Below are 20,205 nucleotides of genomic sequence, written 5' to 3'. Positions count from 1 at the left end.
GGGCAATGATGCATGATAACATCTAGGTTCGAGTCCAGCTCCCTAGTAGTGTGTCTCCCTTTGTATCTGGTTAGAATTTCTTTCCCGTTCAGGGGAACTACGTCGCCCTGATCCTCATACCAGATGAGGTACGTAGGCAGGAGGCCGTGCAAGGTCTCTCCGGGCAACCCTTTTTCTTTTTGTGTGTGTTTGCTTGACAGTTGCTAGGCTCGAGTTCCCGACTCCTTAGTAGCTTGTTGCTTGTTGGTTCTTGTGTGAGTAGGAGATGGATGTAAGCCCAGCCATTGGCTGTCCGTATCCTGAGTGTGTTGGTTTGGTTCGGAAGCTGATGTAAGTCCAGCGATTGACGTTCGAGTTCCATGTTTGCCTTTTTGCGTGTGTTTTGTTTCGGCGTGCGTGAGCCGAACTACGGCAGCTCTGATTCTCGTTCCAGACGAGATACGTAGGCATAGGACGCGATGTCCTAGCGAGCCCTCTTCCTCTTCCCCCACCTGTGTTATCTTCAGTGCGTGTGTGTGTGATGTTTGTTTTAGCAACCTATGCTTTCTTTTAGAGCGTGGATCCCGTCGAGTACGACGAATGCGTAGGGGTGCTAATACCTTCCCTTCGCATAACCGACTCCCGATCCCATTCTCTTTGGTCGCGAGACCATGCTTTTCCCAGGTTTACTTCGAGCGTTTCCTTTCCCTCTTTTGGGATAAATAACGCACGGTGGCGGCTCTGTGTTGTTTTTGTTTCAGCCCGCCGGTTGTTTTTCGCGGATGCGACAATAGGGTCCAAAGTCGTAGTGTATACTGACCACTCGGCGATTAAATATTTGCTCACCAAACCGGATTCGAAGCAAAGGCTCATCCGTTGGATCCTCTTGTTGCAAGAATTTGATGTTGAAATCAAAGACAAGAAAGGATCGGAAAATTTGGTGGCGAATCATTTATCTCGCTTAGTTAATGTGGAGGTTACCGCTTCAGAGAAGGAAATCCGGGAAGAGTTTCCTGATGAAAAACTTTTCAAAATTCAAGTTAGGTCGTGGTTTGGAGACTTTGCGAACCACAAGGCTAGTGGTTTTGTGCCTCCCGACCTAACTTCGAACAAAAAAAGGAAGTTTCTTTCGGATGCCAAGTACTACGTATGGGATGACCCATATTTGTTTAAGTTGGGTGGTGACAACCTTTTGAGAAGGTGTGTTACCGGCGATGAGGCGCAGAGCATCCTTTGGCATTGTCACAACTCGCCTTACGGCGGACACTATAATGGGGTACGAACGACCACTAAAGTCCTTCAGTCAGGATTTTATTGGCCCACTATTTTCAAAGACGCACATGCCCATGCGCAAAGTTGTGATAGTTGCCAGAGAAGCGGTGGGATTGGAAAGAGAGACGAGATGCCTCTCCAAAACATCCAAGAGGTTGAAGTATTTGATTGTTGGGGCATCGATTTTGTAGGACCATTCCCACCCTCTTATGGTAACGAGTATATGCTTGTGGCAGTTGATTACGTCTCTAAGTGGGTTGAGGCGATTGCCTCACCTCGGGCGGATGCGAAAACGGTCATAATTTTTTTGAAGAAAAACATATTTTCCCGTTTCGGAACCCCCCGAGTGTTGATTAGTGACAGAGGGTCACACTTTTGTAATGCACCGTTAGAAAACGTCTTAAAACATTACGGTGTATCGCATAGAGTGACAACTCCGTATCACCCACAAGCTAATGGGCAAGCCGAGGTCTCTAATCGTGAGATTAAGAGAATTCTTGAGAAAACTGTGTCAAATTCGAAAAAAGAGTGGTCACAAAAATTGGATGAAGCGTTATGGGCATACCGTACCGCTTTCAAAGCTCCAATTGGGCTAACTCCTTTTCAATTGGTGTTTGGTAAAACTTTCCATTTGCTGGTTGAATTGGAGCACAAAGCATTGTGGGCCATGAAATTATTAAATTTTGATAAGGATTTGGCCGGTGAGAAAAGGAAAGTGCAACCGCTCGAGTTGGAAGAGATGCGCAATGCCGCATATCACTCGAGTTGGTTGTATAAAGAAAAGGTAAAAAAATATCATGACAAAAAGCTTCGAAAGAAAGAATTTGTGCCCGGACAGTTGGTCCTATTGTTCAATTCCAGGTTGAAGCTTTTCCCCGGAAAATTGAAATCAAAATGGTCCGGGCCATTTCGGGTCAAAGAAGTTAAGGAATACGGAGCTATTGTCATTGAGGACATGGAAAAGAAGGAGAGTTGGACCGTTAATGGCCAACGATTGAAGGTTTATCTCGGCGGTCATGTGGATCGCGGGAGCTGTGCTATTTCCTTGGATGCTCCTCTGTGAGCATCGAACCGTCGAGCTTATCCGACGTTAAACAAGCGCTTGTTGGGAGGCACCCCAACATTGTAAGTATTTATCGCTTTTTGTTATGTTAGTGTTGGTGTTCATATTGATAAACCTTGCTGATATGTGCTTGGAATGCTGTTTTGAAAAAGCAAATGCTGTCATGCTCGCTAGCTGCTCGCTAGGCGAAGGCAGTAGCGAGCTGATTCGCTAGCTGCTCGCTAGGCGAAGCAACAGCGAGCGCTGCGTGGCAGCACTTTATTTCTGTTTCACAAGGTCACTCATTTGGGCCCAAACACTTGTTATTTAGTTTTTTTTAGTCTGATAGAAGTATCAAGCTTACTCTGAACTCCAGAACTCACACACACTCTCTCACATTTCATCTAACAACTCTAAACCCTAACATTGCATGCCTAACCTCCTGTGCATTTTAAATTCAACAGATCTCAAATCAGGTTTGCCCCTTCTTCATTACTTTCTGTTTCCAATTGCTTGAAATTTCTGAACTTGAGACATTTAGGGTGAAGTTGGTGGTGTGGGAATCTTTAGGTTTTGCATGTGGGTTTAGAATTGCATGTATCCTAAAACGATTCTTTGCATGATAAATCATTTTGTTTCTGAAATGGATACCATTAGACTTAGGTTTTTCTGGAAATTGGTTGTTAAACATTGCAGAACCCAAAACCCGCAAGATTCACTAGCATCTCGCTAGGCGAATCAATGGCGAGCATTCGCTGCCACTTTGCTAGGCGAACCTGTAGCGAAGCTTCGCTAGGTTCTCGCTAGGCGAAACAGCAGCGACCATGACAGTAGTTGGATTTTCTGTTTTGCTTTCTAATATGTTCCGTGGTTTTGTGTGTTTCTTCTCTATGTCTTTGCAGATGGAATCCAGGTCCGGCGCTTCTAAAAAGAGAAAGGGCGGGAGCACTTCCCGTCCCGTGCCCATACAGTTCGACACCGACAAATTTGTCGGGCCAAAGCAAGCGGCTAGATATGTGGCTTTGGAAAAGTGAAAATTTTTGCCGGAGAAAAGGTTCATAATCAACCCTGAAGGCACCTACCGTACATTTGCCGGGTTGATTCATAGTAAAAAGTGGGACCGGTTGATATCTCCCCTTGAGCATTATGACATCGAAACAGTGCGTGAGTTCTACGCGAACGCACTACCGAACGACGACGAGCCATTCACATGGACGACTAGAGTGTCCGGCCGTACAGTTGCGTTCGATCGGGATACAATTAACCGGGTACTAGGTGAACCGCTCCATCTGGGAGCCAATGAGAGAGACACTTACCATAGAGATTTGAGGCTTCACCGGGATACCGATTCAATTTCTGCTGTCCTGCTTTTTGAAGGGAAATCAGTTGAGCTGAACCCATCTGGGGTTCCGATGATATACCATAGGGAAGACATGATTCCCTTGGCTCAACTGATCCTTTTGTTGGTTCTGACAAATATCAAACCCAAGTCTCACACCTCCACCGTGCCGATCCCAGTGGCACACTTGGTTCACTGCATTCTGACGAACATCCAGATTGATGTGGCGAGGATAATTGCTCTAGAGTTGAAGTCTGTGATCGAGAGCGGGCTAAAGTCGGGGGCACGAGTTAACTGTCCCCTTGCTTTCGCGTGTCTCATCATGGCTTTATGCCAACATGCGAGGGTGAAGCTACCTTCCAGGAGTCAAGTAAGGATCCCGCCAACCATTGATGACAGATATGTGGCCAAGTACTGCAAACCGAAGAACTTAAGAAGTAGTTCAGCTGCTGATGCTACCGGGACTTCTGATGGTCCTGGTACTTTTGCTCAGGGATCCGATCCTTTCCAGCAAGCTGTCTGCAACTACAATTGGGATTGAATGGCGGCAACTCAGCGCGTCATGGTAGATATTCATGATTCTATGCAGCTGTTACAGTTGCAGGTGCGTGACCCCTCCGGTGAACACTCGATGATGACGCGTGAGCAGTTTCTGCAGCACGCTAGCTGGCCTGTGGACAGGCCTATTTTTAGAGAGGGGGCGGGTGCCGGTGCTTCTGCTGCTGGTACTTCTGGTGAGGCTGAGGTTGATGGTGATGATGACGATGATGATGATGCTACCGGTTCTGAAGCCGGTAGTGATGAGGGTTCTGAGTCCTTTGATGGCTAAGTTTGTTTTATTTTTTTATGTTATGTTTTATTTTATTGTATTTTCAGATTTGTTGTATTTTGATTTTGGTTATGTACTTTTGGGGTGTTTTGTCCCCCATGCACATTTTAAAATGTTTAAGTAATAGTATTGTTTATGTTTTTAATTTGTGTGTTTGGTTTAAATTTCTTTTGTTTTAATAAATTTTTGGTTGATTGAGTGTCAAACCTTCTAGATTGGTTGCTCCTCAAAAGAAGTATCCAACGAAGGTGCATCCGAGCTTGGATGACAATGATAAAAATAAACAAGTGAATAATGCTAAGGTACATGGTTACCTTCGGTTAGAATTTTAGAATGCATTAAGAACTTTACTCTTTTTGTAATTGAATATTGTTCTTTTTGCAACATAATTGAATGAATGTTTCATCTAGGACTTAGAACCACAAATTATGAGGAAACCTCCATTGTACACTTAAATTCTGGATTCTAATAAACTTTATTGATTCATTTGATTCATGCTTGGTCTTTTATTATTGTGAATTTGTGGAAGCAATTAGAAATGATCAAGGCGCTTGTTTTTTATTGAGCACAACCAGTTCCAAATACAACTTACCCGTGAGCAGAGAGAGTATTCGTTAACCCCTTTGAGCTTAAACAGTTGAATCTTAGCTTGAAATAAAGCGAGATGTCAAAAATCTTTTTTCTTGAAACCCGGAAAATTTTGATAATTGTTCTTTTGCCGTAAAAAGTCAAGAGCATTCACTTAGGGTGAGTAAGAAATAAGTTAGGGAGAACGAAAATGAGAATCGGTAAGTGCCACAACTCTTGAAAAACCGAGCAAGGATCGAAAATAAAAAAAAATTATATAGAAAAGAGAAACATCTGTTTTGTAAATATGATGTGAAAGAAAAGAAAAAAAATAGAGAAAATGAAAATGAATGCTTGCTTGGAAGAAAAATAGTGAAAAAAAAATTTGAGTTGGAAATAAGAGTTGTGAAGGTTTCAAATGAGAAACAAATGGAACGAAGTTGAGATGTGTGAATAGTGTACAATGAATGTCTCTTTTGCATCGGCAATTTCGTTTTCAATGGCCTTAGAAATGACCCTTGTTTGTTAACCTAACCAAGCTACAACCGAAAAGTCCTTAGTGATCTTCGTGCTTCCGCATTTCCACTTATAATTGTTAGACATTGTATGAATTGAATTGATTTCTTCATTGTTTGTTGGAGAGTGAGATTATTCCCGCGGTTGCAAACGCGTAATTTCTTTAATCCTTATTCGAAGAGGAGAGATAGGGTGATTCATTCAAGATAATATTGTTGTGGATAGATACATATTTTGCATTGCTATTAAGTTTTAGTTCCTGTGCATTATGTTATTCTAACCATTGGGAACTTATGCCTGGTTGATTTTCTTGTGTTTGAGCCGTTTTATCCGACTTCGGAGAAACCTTTTTCTTAAAGCAAATCCTCTTGTCCTTCAAGAGGCATACTTTGCTTGAGGACAAGCAAGAATCTAGTTAGGGAGAGTTGTTAGATGCCCAAAAGTGCTTATTTGAGCTATCAAATGTGGGCATCTTTCACTCTTTTTTGTTGCTAAAGTGTTCGAAACTGCCTTTGTTTTAGATGAATTGCAATACAATGTTAAACGATCTTGGTACCTTTGATTTGTGCGTTATTGTGCAGGAATTAGGCATGAAATAATAGAAAATGAAGGCACAAGAAAGTTGGCAAAGGGACCAAGAAAAGGAGGCATTCATCAGCTTGCTCGCTAGGCGAGTGCTGTGGCGAAGTGCTCGCTAGGCGAGCACCCAGCGAGCATCCAGCGAACATCTCCAGTATTTTACAGTAGCAAACATCAACATACTCGCTAGGTGAGCAGCCAGCGAAGGTGGTAGCGAACACGCCCAGACTTGGTCAAAAGCGCAGCCAGCACTTGCTCGCTAGGCGAGCCACTAGCGAGCAATTCCAGTAGCAAAACCACCAAAGCTCGCTGGAGCGAAGGTTGAAGCGTAGGCTTCGCCTAACGAAGGTTTTGTTCGCCTAGCGAACATGCAAATCTGGCAAAGGATATTTCTCTGGGCGCAGGTGCCTCTGGTGCCTATTTTAGGGGCTCACTAGGCGAACCATTCTGCTCGTCTAGCGAGCATGACAGCTCAGTAGCAGCACTATAAGTAGCAGGGGCTACTTTTTGGAGCCATATTTTTACACTTCCATACTTTGTACTTTTTTTTAGATATTTTCCAGCATTGCTCTAGAGATATTTTGTAACCTAGAAACCCATTTTTCATCTTTGATCTTCTCTTAGCCATATTCCACAAAAAGAAGGTGGATTCCCATCCAATCTCGATTCTTCGACTCAGATGTTGATCAACCTTCTTCCGAAACTTGTTGACCAAGCCACCATGAAAATGAGTGGCTAAGTTCTTCATTTTGTCAAGGTTAGATGTAGATGATCATTAGCTTTGTGTGTAAATGGGATGATCTTCATTTGTAAACTCTTTAATGATGAATATATGGTGAAAACTTTGTTTTATTGATAACTCTTTGTGTTGGTTTATGATCGAGAGATGTTTACCAACTCTTTACCTAGGTTTTCATCCAATCTTGTTTGTTAGCTAGAGATAGTAATGAATGATTTTGTTCACCATAAAGTTGAACCAAAAAGTTGTCATTTGATAGATTGTGTTAGAGATAAACAATGGATCAAAATGGGAAAACCCACAATGTGTGTTAGAGATAAACACATTGGGAGGACTTTGTGAAATAGTTTATCATCTAAAGGAGTTTATGAGTCTTGTTGATTGAACATATACATGCAAAGTGATCGTCGAACCCTAACTTTGACAATCTTTATCAAAAAGAGAAACCAAAACTTTTACCGCATTTTATTACACTTTTATGCAAGATACCGTGACTAAAACCAAAACCCCCCTTGTTACTACGAGTTAAGAATTAAAACAACTGTCGAACGGCGGCGATATATCACAATCCCTGTGGAGACGATAACAAAAACCCGACACTCTAACCCTATTCCAACAACCTGCCAAGTCTAACCCCAAAAAGTATCGGGTAAAAAAATGATAACTAATACAAAGCCACAAATATAGAATTACAAACTCTACAAGAAAATCCAACTTATGTCGGATCAAGAACCATCCTGCACTACATAGCTAGAACACGACAACTCATTTATTCATAACTTCATTCACTCTCATAGCCTTAAAGACCATCAAACACCACATATGTGGGGATTAGATGAGGGGCCGTCTCAATGGTCTGCATCTCATATAATATTTTTCTCGTCTCCAAATAGTGTGTTAGATGAAATGTTGTTAAAGTATACACATTCAAAGTATCAAGTGATAAGAAAGATATCGATCCCACAAAGATTATTTTTTAAACCTTTTATAAATTATAAAAAAAATGATGCAAAATTACACCAAAGTCCTTTAAATTATTTTTGTGTAACTGATTAGTCCTTTAAGTTTTTTTTGTAACAAATTCGTCATTTAAGTTACCAAATGTGTGCATTGTTACCCTTTTTTAAAAAAAAATTATTTCAAAAATAAATATATGGCATTAACGTGAGTGATCTGTCGGTAACCGTGCTGACATGAAATTTTTTTTACGCTTAAATAATTACCCCAAAACCCCTTTCTTCTTCGTTGAAACAAAATTCAGAAATTGAATCTAATAACCCTAAAATTGGATTCTTCTTCTTCCTTTGAATCCTTCTTCTCCCTTCTCCATCAATGGCTTCACACGGTATAAATAGATCAAATTCATGAAGTCATAAATATGAGATTTCACATCTATCGGCCCATATGAACTGTTCGACGTTTACATGTCAACAAACCAACAATTAACTCTTCACCTTGCTTCTCATATTTCAACCATGCTCCAAATACAATCTTCTAATGAACACTACTCGTCTGCCATGCTTTATGGAGACTTATATGCATCAATTTAACATCTTCAAAGCCTTTACAGGACTGATATTGAAACATAAACAAATTCGGTTGTTTCTATGAAGAACATGACCCAAGTTCTTCATTGATTCTACAAAGACGAAAATCCTCATAGGGCATGATACACGAAACAAAGATATCCATTACAACAACATTATATAATTACCCTTCAAAATAGAACCTTTGCAAAATGGGGCAAAGGAAAAAAGATAAGTTTTTACGTACAAATGGTCACATTCCATAACTACCTTTAAACTCCAAAATACCTCAACTCCAAAAAGAAAAAACAAAACTTATTTAGATTTTTCAAATTAATGGATTGTACTTCCCACTAATGAAATCTAAGTCAAGATTTGTATTCTTAAGAAATAGATAAGCATTAAATAGTTTTATTTTAATATTCTTTTGTTTACCATTAAATTAGGAATATCCAGAATACTGTCAAAAAAACGAGTACACAAATTTTGACCAAAGAAGAAAAATTATGTACTTAGCTGATTTATGAAATCAGGATAGAGAGAGATGAATTGATGGTTGAAGATGGATTATGGATTTAATTATTTAAATGTAAAAAAAAATCAATGTCAACACTGTTATTGACTCCTCACTCATTTTAATGCACACATTTGGTAACTTAAGGGACACAATTGTTACAATTTTTTTTAAAAGATCAACCTGTTTCACAAAAATAATTTAATGGACCCAGAAAACAAAAAAATGGTGCAAGTGAAGGAGTGGGAAATGGTTCTCTAGTCCTTTCCACGAATATTATGAAGTTCTCGTAAGTATGGTGATGGAGATAATGAACAAAGTTGTGTAACAATATTTTCGTTCATGAAGAGCCTTGTAAGGTCAAAGTGCAATCTAAGACAAAGTATGGTGAAGGATTTTTCTCATTTTAAATAATGGTTGTTGAATTAAATTTACCAGATTTTTCTCATTTTAAAGAATGGTTCTTATGCTCTTACTTTTTCAGAAATATGTTGATGAATTTATGAATTAAAGTGCAAAAAAATAAATGCAGAATGTAAAGAATATGATATGTACCTAGTTCCCCTTTCCAACCAAGGGTACATCTAGTCCCCTCACACACTATGAAAGATTTTACAATATGTTATTACTTTGTACAAGCCTTAAACCAAGAGGTATCCTACAATCTTCTAACATAACAGAGAAGCACATCACTTTCTTGATTTCCAAAAACACCAACAATTATGGTAGACTTTGAATCACCTCGACCCAAAGGACCTTTTTCAATAATCATTAACACTATGATGATTACCACATAAATAAGAAAGCACACTACTTTTTGTTTACCATACTTAGAAAGCACGCCACTTTCTATTACCAAAAAATGTCTACCCCAATTTGGTGATCAGAAATTATGAATACAAGTTTGAATAATCTTTTCAATTTGACTTGAATTCCAAAATATAACAATTTTGATCTTCTCTTCCACTTGAATACAATTTAAGAATATATATATATATATATATATATATATATATATATATATATATATATATATATATATATATATATATATATATATATATATATATATATATATATCTTAAGTGTTAAATATGTTTAAGAAACTTTTATATGATGTATGAAGTTTATGCACAAAAAGTTTTTGTCAAAAAGTTATGCACACATAGAAACAATAGATGAATTGTTTGACAAATAAGATGGGAAAATGTGATTTGAAATATGAAAATTCTTGCTTTAAATACATCAAAAAATACCTCTTAAATGAGTAACAATACTTGAAAAATATTATGATTTATTGCAATGTTATGTGAAAAGGTTTCATGAACATGTGTAATGAATATGTATTACAAAGATTTAGATTTTTTTTAAAAGCTACAGGTGACAATCGATTGTAGTGGTATGGCAATCAATTTCTCCAAGTTAAACATTAAAAAATATTCAAAATTTACACATGACAATCGATTGTTACAAGTCAATATCTCAAATTTTGCTTGTCAGGGGGCTTCATGATAATCGATTGGTCCAAAGTGACATTAAATTGTTCCAATCAAAAACTTTAATTTTTCTAAGTTAAACATGTGCTATGTACGGAAATCATGTATGAATGCTATGGAAATTTTAGAAGGGTTTAAATGAAAGTTTGTGAGCACCTAACATATATACATAAAATGAATTTCCATTGGTACCTCAATCTTCATGATTCAATCATTTAATTTCCAAAGCTTATGCAAACTTGATTACTTGATTCCAATATTTTTTTTCTTTGATCTTTCTTCTAAGATATCCTTTTGTCTTCATCAAAACCAAGCTAATGAGTATGAATACATATTTTTCACAAGCCTAAACATTGGGGACAATTCTTACACTGGGCCGAGTGGCACTGCAATACTTCCATTCATTATGTAATTGGTCTTTCGCCATTTGAGATTGTTTATGAAAGATTTCCTTTGTCCCTTACCACATACATAACTGGAACTGGTCACATATAAGCTATGGAGGATGAGCTTTCCAACCGCAATGAGATCCTGAAACTAGTCAAGAAAAAGTTATTAAAAGCTCAAGAGACTATGAAGATCAAGCAAACAAGAAACATATTCCTCACCATTTCACTGTTAATGATTTTGTTTATGTAAAATTACGGCCCCATAGTCAAATTTCGCTGCAAGGGAAAGGCAATCACAACCTGATTATGCGGTTTTATGGACCATTTAAGACAATCCAACAAATTGATGATGTTGCATTTAAGCTGGAGTTACCTGCTGCCAGTCGCATCCACCCCGTTTCTGATGATAGTCGTCATCATTTGATTTTTAGGAAGAAATTAAGATAAATTCAAAATAAGAATGATAAAAAACCTTGTTAAAGTGTGAAGAATTGAGCAAAAAAACAATACAATGAATATACATAGATTTAGTGCAAATTGTGAAGAAAACGAGAAAAACGTGTGTTTCGCTATCGAAAATCTTGCACGCGATACATCCCATCATGGTGAGAATGCTGATTGTCGCGGATGCGATGTTGTTTTTTCACCTGATACACTTTTTTGTATTTAAAAATCATTTGGCCAATTTTTTTGTGGGTTCTAAATCAGAGAGAGAAATTGATAACTAAGGTTATTCAAGAAGCGATTTTGGAGCACATTGGAGTGATTGAAGAGAAATTCTTTTATAGATTTTGATGATGAACACTTCTTCACTCATGATTTTGTTATCTTATCAATGAATAGCTAAATTCCTCTAGATGATGGCCTTTTGAGATGGACCTTGTTTTTGCTCTATTGGATCATGTGTCTGTTTGAGATTTATTGAGTACTTTTAATGTTATTATCTTATTTAAATTGTTCTTATGTTTAATGTTTTTTTGTCGATTACGGGCATACGAATCAATCTAGATAATTAGAGATTTCTGACTGTGAGTCTAATTATTAGAAACTAGGCAATTTATTTAACTTTGTAATAAACTAGGAATATGAATTTAGAACTTGTTGCTAATAAATTAAAAAGCTTAAAACACTTAATTGAACTTTGAATTGGCCTAATGAATTAGGGAATTATCGTATAAATTAGTGAGTTTAGATTAATTCACATTGAGATGATAATATGATTGACACTCAACATGTATACAGTTCATTAATAGGTAAAAATAAGGGGATTCTATAAATAATCCTAATCACCTTTTTGCAATCTTGAATCACTTCTTTTTAATTCTCATTTAGAACCGCTTTTTGAAAACTTCCCCTTTTTATTACTAAATTTCGCAAATAATTTTCTTGTTAAAATTCAATCCTCGTAGAGACAAATATTTTATTATTACTCCGACGTTATCAATACACTTGTCGAGAGCTCTTTATTTTCTAAACTCAAACCGTGTAAGAGACCCGCTAACTCTAGCTTGTCTCTACCATCAGACAATGATGACAACAAGCCTTTGGTGAAGCCTTTAGCCATTATGAATAGGAAAGAGGTCTAGGGCATTCATAAAAATCTGATACAATGGGAAGACTTGTTCCCAGAGGATGCAACCTGAGAATCTTTAGAAGAAACATTGAAGAATCAAGGGATGTAGCAACATTAGCTAAGCAAAGATATGATGGGGGATGAGGGTTTAAGAAAGAAGCAACACCTTCAACTAGGCCCAAAAGGAACATATTGAGGCCCAAAAGGCTAAAAGACTTGGAAATCTCTTTTTCCGCCCTTAGGGTGTGACTCACACATTTGAAAATCCAAAATTTTTCTTAGGTGTTTTCAGAGATGCATCTCTGGATGCACCTTAAATCACCTCATTCTTCATAAATCAAGCAGCCACTCCGTATTTGTAAAAAATTGAGTTAGAGATGCATCTCCAAAAATTTTAGGGTGAATTCGGAGATGTATCTCCAAAAAAACCCCTGACCCCTTTTACTACACGTTTTTCATTGAAATTGACGTTGTTTTCGTGGATTCTCTGTCGATTTTTACTAATATTAGAGTCATAGAAATAATATCCTCGCGTTTTGACCATTGCGTTCATGCACAATCTAGCGTAAAAAACTCTATTTATTCTTGATTTATTTTCTTTTTTCATATTTTTGAAAATATCTAAAAAAAATTGTAAACTCTTAATTAAATTTAGTTGTATTTTCAGCTTTTTATAATTTTATTTTAATTGTAGAGTCATTGTTGGTATTTACATATTTATTGTATTGCATGATTATTAGGTCTCTTTATCCGATTACACCCTATACTAAATTAAAAAAAAAACACAACATATATTTTTAAGATACGCATATTCGAAAACATTATTTTTTGTAAAATAAAAAATGATGTATTCGAATATGTATCTCCAAATTCTAAAAATATTTTTGAATTTTTATCAAATATTTGTTAGAAGTTACCGAGATTCCCAATAAACTTTGTCCGATGGAAATGCTTAGAAGCTTCTATTGAGTCACCATTTTCTGTTATTGTAAAAATGTAGCTTTGTAGTGCATACATAGCTAGAATTGTGGAATCTGTTTGTAACCCAATTGAGCTGTTGTAACCGAATTGAGGCTATATGTACTTGATGTATTGAGAAAGTTAGTTATAGCATTTAGCCTAGCTCTTTCTTTCATTTACATCACTGCGATCATAAATAACAAAAGCCTTTTGCAATTGAGACTATGAGATGTAACTTAGAGATATTGGATGAAGTCTATCTAATTATTGAAGCTTTTTCAACACATCAAGATGACATAGTCTTAATTTATAAGCTTCAAGCCTTAACAAACCAACTATAAAAAAAAAGCTGTAACAATTCAAATGAAGAACATAATCTAGTCCATATTAACATGAATCATGTATCACTCTCTATGAAAGTGCCTTCCAATTAAACTCACATTCATTATAGCAGGATCAGCAGAAGCAAATGGATTAGGTGGCATACTTAACTTACCTCCATCTCCTTCCAACATATGAACAACAACTTGCATTGAAGGACGATCGACCGGATGCCACTGAATACACCAAAGTCCCGCAATCGCAAGTTTCTTTGCTATTTTCGCGTATTTCTCCACCTCAATATGTTCGCTCAAATCATTCCCTTGCTCTAGCAAATTATAAATCCATTCCGGAAAATACCCTAAACCACTTCTCTTGTCTACAACATCGGCGTTTTGTCTTCCCCCGACCATCTCGAGCAACAACATTCCAAAACTATATACATCAGACTTATACGACACATTCCCGAAGTTTCTAGAAAAAACTTCTGGTGCTATGTAACCAATAGTCCCCCTAGCCGCGGTCATGGAGACCGCACTCTGATCCTTTGAACAAAGCTTAGCCAAACCAAAATCAGATATCTTAGGAGTGAAGTTATTGTCAAGTAAGATATTATGCGGCTTTATATCAAAATGAAGTATCCTTTGGTCACACCCTTGGTGGAGATACTCGATTCCTTTCGCTATTCCAAGCGCGATTTCTTGTAACTTCTCCCAACTCAAAAAATGGTTTTTGAAATCCGTCGTGGAAATATACTTCTGCAATGAACCATTCGGTAAATACTCGTAAACGAGTGCTCGCTTGTGTCCGTCCGCACAGAAGCCTACTAAGTGAACAACATTAACATGATGAATTTGACTCATTGTTCCTACTTCATTGATGAACTCAGGTCCATTTCCTGTTGATGTTTTGAGAAGCTTGACCGCGACATATATGTCGCTCGATAGTTTACCTTTGTACACCGTTCCGTATGCTCCTTGTCCAAGTTCGTTCTTGAAATTGTTTGTGATCCTTTTTATGTCTGAATAGCTATACCTTGTAGGTTTCAATGCTCTATAATCTTCTAAGAACTTTTCTATTCTTGCTTCATTTTCTTTGTCTTTTTGAGTTGTGTATCGAACATGATATAACGCTGTGACTAGTAGTAAAATTCCAAGACATGATAGTATCGGTACTGCACGAATCAGAGTAAACAATTAAATAAAATCTCAAAGATATTTTACACTGTCAATCAAATACAGTCAACCGTCATATCATAAAAAACGATTGTAAAAATGATTGTAATTTTCCGACGGTGTAAATCAGTTTAAGATTTTCATGACTCAAAAATAATAGAACCAAAGAAAACATGATTTCTGAGAAATTGTCACCTAGAATCTCCATTTTTCTCCCTGCTCCTGTTAAAAAAAATAAAGAAACTTTTAATATTTGAATTGGTTTCTTATATATCTATTTCTATAGGATCATTTTGAAATAGGCTTGATTATAGAACAAAGTACCTTTTGATTTGTTGACATTTTTGTAACATTCATGTTTTGTTTCACTTTGATTGCTACAACTTGTATCCCATCCTAAAACAAAATCATCACCATGGCTTAAAACAACATCGTTTGGAACAAAAGACATGTCATGCAACTTGGTACAATATGTCAAAGTAACATCCTTAATTTGAAGTGTGGAGTCCAATGCATAAACTTGGTATCCATGAGAAGAAAGACATTTAATGGAAGGGTAATAAGATTGTAAAGCAGTGTTCATGGATGAACAATTGAAGAGGGTATAATTGGAATTTGAATTTGAATTGGATTTGTCAATGAAATGAAAAGGGGTGGATGATACATTGAATTTTGAAAGGAGTTTTGGAAGACATCCATTTGGGTTAGTCACATGAATATTTTGGGACTTGTAATCAATTTTGTTGACAATAAAATTGATTGAACTTGGCAATTTTAGTATGGTTTGGTGATTCTCATTGCATGAAAGATCAAATCCAGTTTTGCCACAATTTTGTGGTTGAATGTTTCTAAAAGGGTATTGAATTATAGGAGCATCTTTGTGATTACACCTTGTTTTCATGCATTGAGTATTGGCTGAAGCAAGGTTAGTGTAGTAATTTGCACTAAAAAAGAAGCAAAAGAATGGAAAAACAAGTGTAGAGTAATTGCTCCACATTGTGTTCTATAATTAAGTTTTAGCTATACATTCATTATGTAGATTAGATTTGTGTAAATGAAATTCAATGGGGGTAGGATAGAATATTTTTTTCTTCTGTTTTTGTATCTATTGAAATTATAATAATATTAATGAATTGTTTTTTGAATGTCAACCATATTTTTTAAGGGTATAATGTCAACCACCTTAATCAACATTATGTGTACATAGCTACCTCACTGACTATGAAAGCAAGAGTTTAATATTCATGTAATAGAATAGTATATAGGAAACTAAAGTCAAGGTGGTGAGGTTGTTTTTAAGATTTACCGCCATGTACCTATTTTCTATCCTATGCGTTTCATGAAAGATTTCAATGACTTTGATTTATCATAACTTTCGTAACTTTGGTTAAACAAATATTCTCTCTATAATTTTCTACTTATAAATCACATAAATATCTCAAATGATTTCTCAATCTCCTTAGATATCTCCAAGGAAATTTCTCAAGTTCCAAAAACTCCTAAGAATTTCTACCATGTCTCTCTTAGTTTTTCAATAGGATTATTAACAATTCTCATAGTCTTAAGAAGTAAAATACCAAAGATTGTGAATACAAGAATGATAGATACATATATTTATAATTTCAGAATCCAACAAATCTTTAACGGGACAAAAATAGAATCCATTGAAGAATATATTTGCGAACCAAAGCCCCAACGTCTTCCGTTGACTTTTATATGGTTTTCTAACAATCTCTAAACATGTTTTTTTACAAATTAGATATTTATAGGGAAAACATTAGTTCTACTTGTCAAAACGACATGACCTACATAATTTAGCCTAACTCAACTAATTACACGTGCGTGATTTTGTTTTCTGTTACTTATTTAGATGTTCGATATACCTAATATCTTGAGTTTTTGGATTAAAGATGTGGCATGACCTGAAACTGCAAGGAGACCAATTCCTTGTGTGAGTGCTCTAAGCATGATGTAATGATCCTTCGAACCTCTTCATGATAAAATTATCATCTCTTGGTATCAAAAGTTTTCTTAACAATGATGGTCGAGCAACGCGTTTCGTTCATGATATATGTCAACCACAATGCATGTATATATTAATGAAAAAACTTGCGCTTCAAGGGATATACCTAGATAATTGAATGAATTCACACATCAATTATGTATTTACTTATATTTTAAGTGAGTAAAGAGTCTCGTATCGAATAAAAAATAGAGATCGGACACTTATATTTTAAGTTAAGATGGAGTGTTGTGCGACAGTTCATATCAGTGTGATGATTTTCCATTCTCCGTCATAGCCAACATTGCATACCACAAAGTATATCAAAATCAAGAAATTGGTAGCCAATTGATTTAGTTTTCAGGTAAACAAAAAACTGAAAGTTGTTAATATTTTGTGATGTCAACTTAGAACAATTAAATTAATGATAAGAATCTCACTTCAACCATAGCTCAATAGTTGACATTCATTTAAAAATCTTTCATAAACATAAAAAAAATCCAACCATTTAATCAAAGTCAACACTATTTGTTACACCTATAAGCCCCCAAACATGCCTGCTCACGTATGAATTTGATGTATAAGTAATCAAAACTAAAAACTATGAAATTAAGAAACTTCTACACCAATCAAAAATCAAAGCATAAAGAATCCTTGAGTTTAGCATATTCGCATAGTAATGGCATCAATTTTTGTCAATGATGTTCAACAACACAACACCTACATGAACCTTTTCTCATGTCTCAACTTTGTGTTTATATCACATCTTCTCCTTTTCAATCATGTCTTGGAAAATGCTTGTGAACCTAACTGTTATAATCATCCTCCTATGGCTATACCCTCTTCCTTGCCTAACACAAACAAATCATCAATGTCTCGTTTCATCTTGCGGCGATATACGAAATATCACCTACCCTTTTCGTCTAAAAGGCGAACCCGAAAAATGTGGTGATCCAAACTATGAACTTTCATGCGAGAACAATCAAACAATACTAAATCTAGACAGTGGAAAATACTTTGTAGAAGCCATCAACTACAATAACTCCACAATAAGGATAACAGATTCAGGTGTCAACAAACACAACTGCTCTTCCATTCCTCTCTACACTTTAACAAATGAAAGTTTCACCACCGAAAAACCTTATAGCTTGTTGAATAATAATAAGAACTTAGTAACCGTAGCGTTTATAAGCTGCGCAGCCTCGGTTACTTCTCCTATTTACATGGATACTTCATCTTGTATGAAAGGATCGATCAACTCTTCCAACTATGCTGTATTTGGTGACTTGAAAATCTCTGAGCTGGAAGATTCATGCAGCATACTTGTTATGGTTATGATTTCAAATTTGAACAAAGGTGATAATAACAACGTTTCGTACGTGAAAATCCATCAGCAACTTGTTTATGGTTTGGAGCTTTCTTGGAGTGAGATATTCTGCAAAGAATGCCAAGGTAGGGGTTCCTGTAAATTGAACAACAAAAATGAGGTCATTGGTTGTTCACGAGGTCGACCATGTAGTCGTGACGATATATCGTCTTTTAAATGTAAGAATAGTATATCTTTCCTTCTCTAACTATATATATATACTTTTGATTGATTTTGTAAATCATAGAATTTGAGTTGAAACTAATTCCACCCGACAGAAAGCTTTTTCCTTTATCGGTTTGATTATATGTTTTTCTGCTTTGGACCTCCGCAGGTGCTTTAAAAGTGGTAATCCATGCAGCTAAAGATGTGACGGAAGGTCCTCACAAATTAGGCGGAATAATCGGTACGTTTTTAAAATAGTAGTAAAGTTATGCAGTTCAAATTTGTAGTTAATCAAGAATAATATAAGTTTTTCTTAGAGGGATCTTCTTAAGATTTCTGCTTCTACTTTTCAAACCAGGAATAGTAATTCTTGTAAGAGTCATAGGAGGATTATTGTTTATCCCAATGTACATGATATATAAATGGAGAAGGAGGCATTTATCTGCGTATGATTCAGTTGAAGAATTTCTCAAAACTCACAACAATCTCATGCCAATACGATACTCTTACTCCGACATTAAAAGAATGACAAAAGGATTCAAGGATAAACTCGGTGAAGGCGGCTATGGTTCTGTTTACAAAGGACAACTTCGCAACGGTCACCTCGTGGCAATCAAGATGTTAGGAGGAAAATCGAGAGCTAATGGACAAGAATTCATCAACGAAGTTGCTACCATTGGAACAATCCACCATGTTAATGTAGTTCACCTAATTGGTTTTTGTGTTGAGAAATCAAAAAGAGCACTTGTTTATGAGTTCATGCCGAATGGTTCTCTTGAAAAACACATTTTCTCAAGAGAAAGACTGAGTTCTTTGAGTTGTGAGAAAATGTTTGATATAGCGCTTGGTGTAGCGCGCGGTATTGAATATCTGCATAGAGGTTGTGACATGAGGATTTTGCATTTTGACATAAAGCCTCATAACATTCTTCTTGACGTGAACTTTACTCCAAAGGTTTCGGATTTTGGACTAGCAAAGTTATATCCTATTGACAATAGCATTGTGTCGCTTACGGCTGCAAGAGGAACAATGGGATACATGGCGCCCGAGTTGTTCTATAAGAACATTGGAGGAGTATCATATAAAGCAGATGTCTATAGCTTTGGAATGTTGTTAATGGAAATGGTGAGTAGGAGAAGGAACATGAACGAGAACGAAGATCGCAAGAGTCAGGTTTATTTCCCTTCTTGGGTTTATGATCAATTTAGTGAAGGGAATGAAATAGAAATGGGAAATGGTACGGAAGAGGAGGAGAGGATGTCGAAGAAGATGATAATAGTTGCGTTATGGTGTATACAAATGAAACCAAGTGATCGTCCTTCGATGAACAAAGTAGTCGAGTTGCTTGAAGGAGATGTTGAGGCCTTAGAAATGCCTCCTAAGCCATTTCAAACTCCGAAAGGAATGTCTGGACAAGGTATTGGCCAATTCAGAAATCTACCTTGGTTGCTACCAGGGGAATCTACAAATTCACTTACCATTGTTATAAATAGACGTTAAGCTATATATAACATGTTTGAAAACATGATAACTTTTTTCTGAATGAGTGGCTAATGATCTCTCTAAGGCCTAACATCCGACCAACCCTACGGTGGAACCGTAGTACTACGTTTTGTCTGCATTCCATTGTGTTAATGTATGCATTTCTTGTGTTAAAGTTACTAATAGTCCTAAATTGTATTTAGAGTGGGAGAAAATAGTTGAACATTGAAATTTGAAACCTAGAATAACTGTGCCAACTCATTTAACAGAGTTGAAGTGAAGGGGTTTCATCTGCTAATGCATTCCACAAACGCAGCCTCTGCAAATAAATTTCAGCCATGGGAAAATTCTCATTACTCCTATTCTACCATGCA

General features: G+C 36.4%; 2 protein-coding genes across 2 annotated transcripts; one reads left to right on the top strand and one right to left on the bottom strand.

The window, feature by feature from the left end:
• Window positions 1-13,679: 13,679 nt before the first annotated feature.
• LOC127093320 (rust resistance kinase Lr10) lies at window positions 13,680-15,556 on the bottom strand. Its single transcript, XM_051032229.1, has 3 exons — window positions 15,141-15,556; window positions 15,012-15,038; window positions 13,680-14,815 (listed from the first exon to the last, which is right to left on the bottom strand). The coding sequence occupies exons 1-3, from the start codon at window positions 15,397-15,399 to the stop codon at window positions 13,725-13,727; spliced, it is 1,377 nt and encodes a 458-aa protein (XP_050888186.1). The 5' UTR covers window positions 15,400-15,556; the 3' UTR covers window positions 13,680-13,724.
• Window positions 15,557-17,546: 1,990 nt separating this feature from the next.
• LOC127092636 (rust resistance kinase Lr10) lies at window positions 17,547-20,205 on the top strand. The gene is made up of 3 exons (XM_051031524.1): window positions 17,547-18,363; window positions 18,519-18,590; window positions 18,708-20,205. The coding sequence occupies exons 1-3, from the start codon at window positions 17,601-17,603 to the stop codon at window positions 19,847-19,849; spliced, it is 1,977 nt and encodes a 658-aa protein (XP_050887481.1). The 5' UTR covers window positions 17,547-17,600; the 3' UTR covers window positions 19,850-20,205.

Source organism: Lathyrus oleraceus, chromosome 6, assembly GCF_024323335.1.
Source record: "Lathyrus oleraceus cultivar Zhongwan6 chromosome 6, CAAS_Psat_ZW6_1.0, whole genome shotgun sequence".
Lineage (NCBI taxonomy): Eukaryota > Viridiplantae > Streptophyta > Magnoliopsida > Fabales > Fabaceae > Lathyrus > Lathyrus oleraceus.
This window is presented reverse-complemented; position numbering and strand designations above follow the sequence as displayed.

Bases quoted from the DNA above. Each gene is read 5' to 3' on its own strand.
- LOC127093320 (XM_051032229.1), bottom strand. From the start codon at position 15,399: ATGAACACTGCTTTACAATCTTATTACCCTTCCATTAAATGTCTTTCT. The intron at 15,039-15,140 runs GTACTTTGTTCT...TTTTTTTAACAG, and splicing joins AAATGTCAACAAATCAAAAG to GAGCAGGGAGAAAAATGGAG. The intron at 14,816-15,011 runs GTGACAATTTCT...TGATTCGTGCAG, and splicing joins GAGAAAAATGGAGATTCTAG to TACCGATACTATCATGTCTT.
- LOC127092636 (XM_051031524.1), top strand. From the start codon at position 17,601: ATGTCTTGGAAAATGCTTGTGAACCTAACTGTTATAATCATCCTCCTA. The intron at 18,364-18,518 runs GTAAGAATAGTA...GGACCTCCGCAG, and splicing joins CGATATATCGTCTTTTAAAT to GTGCTTTAAAAGTGGTAATC. The intron at 18,591-18,707 runs GTACGTTTTTAA...TTTTCAAACCAG, and splicing joins CAAATTAGGCGGAATAATCG to GAATAGTAATTCTTGTAAGA.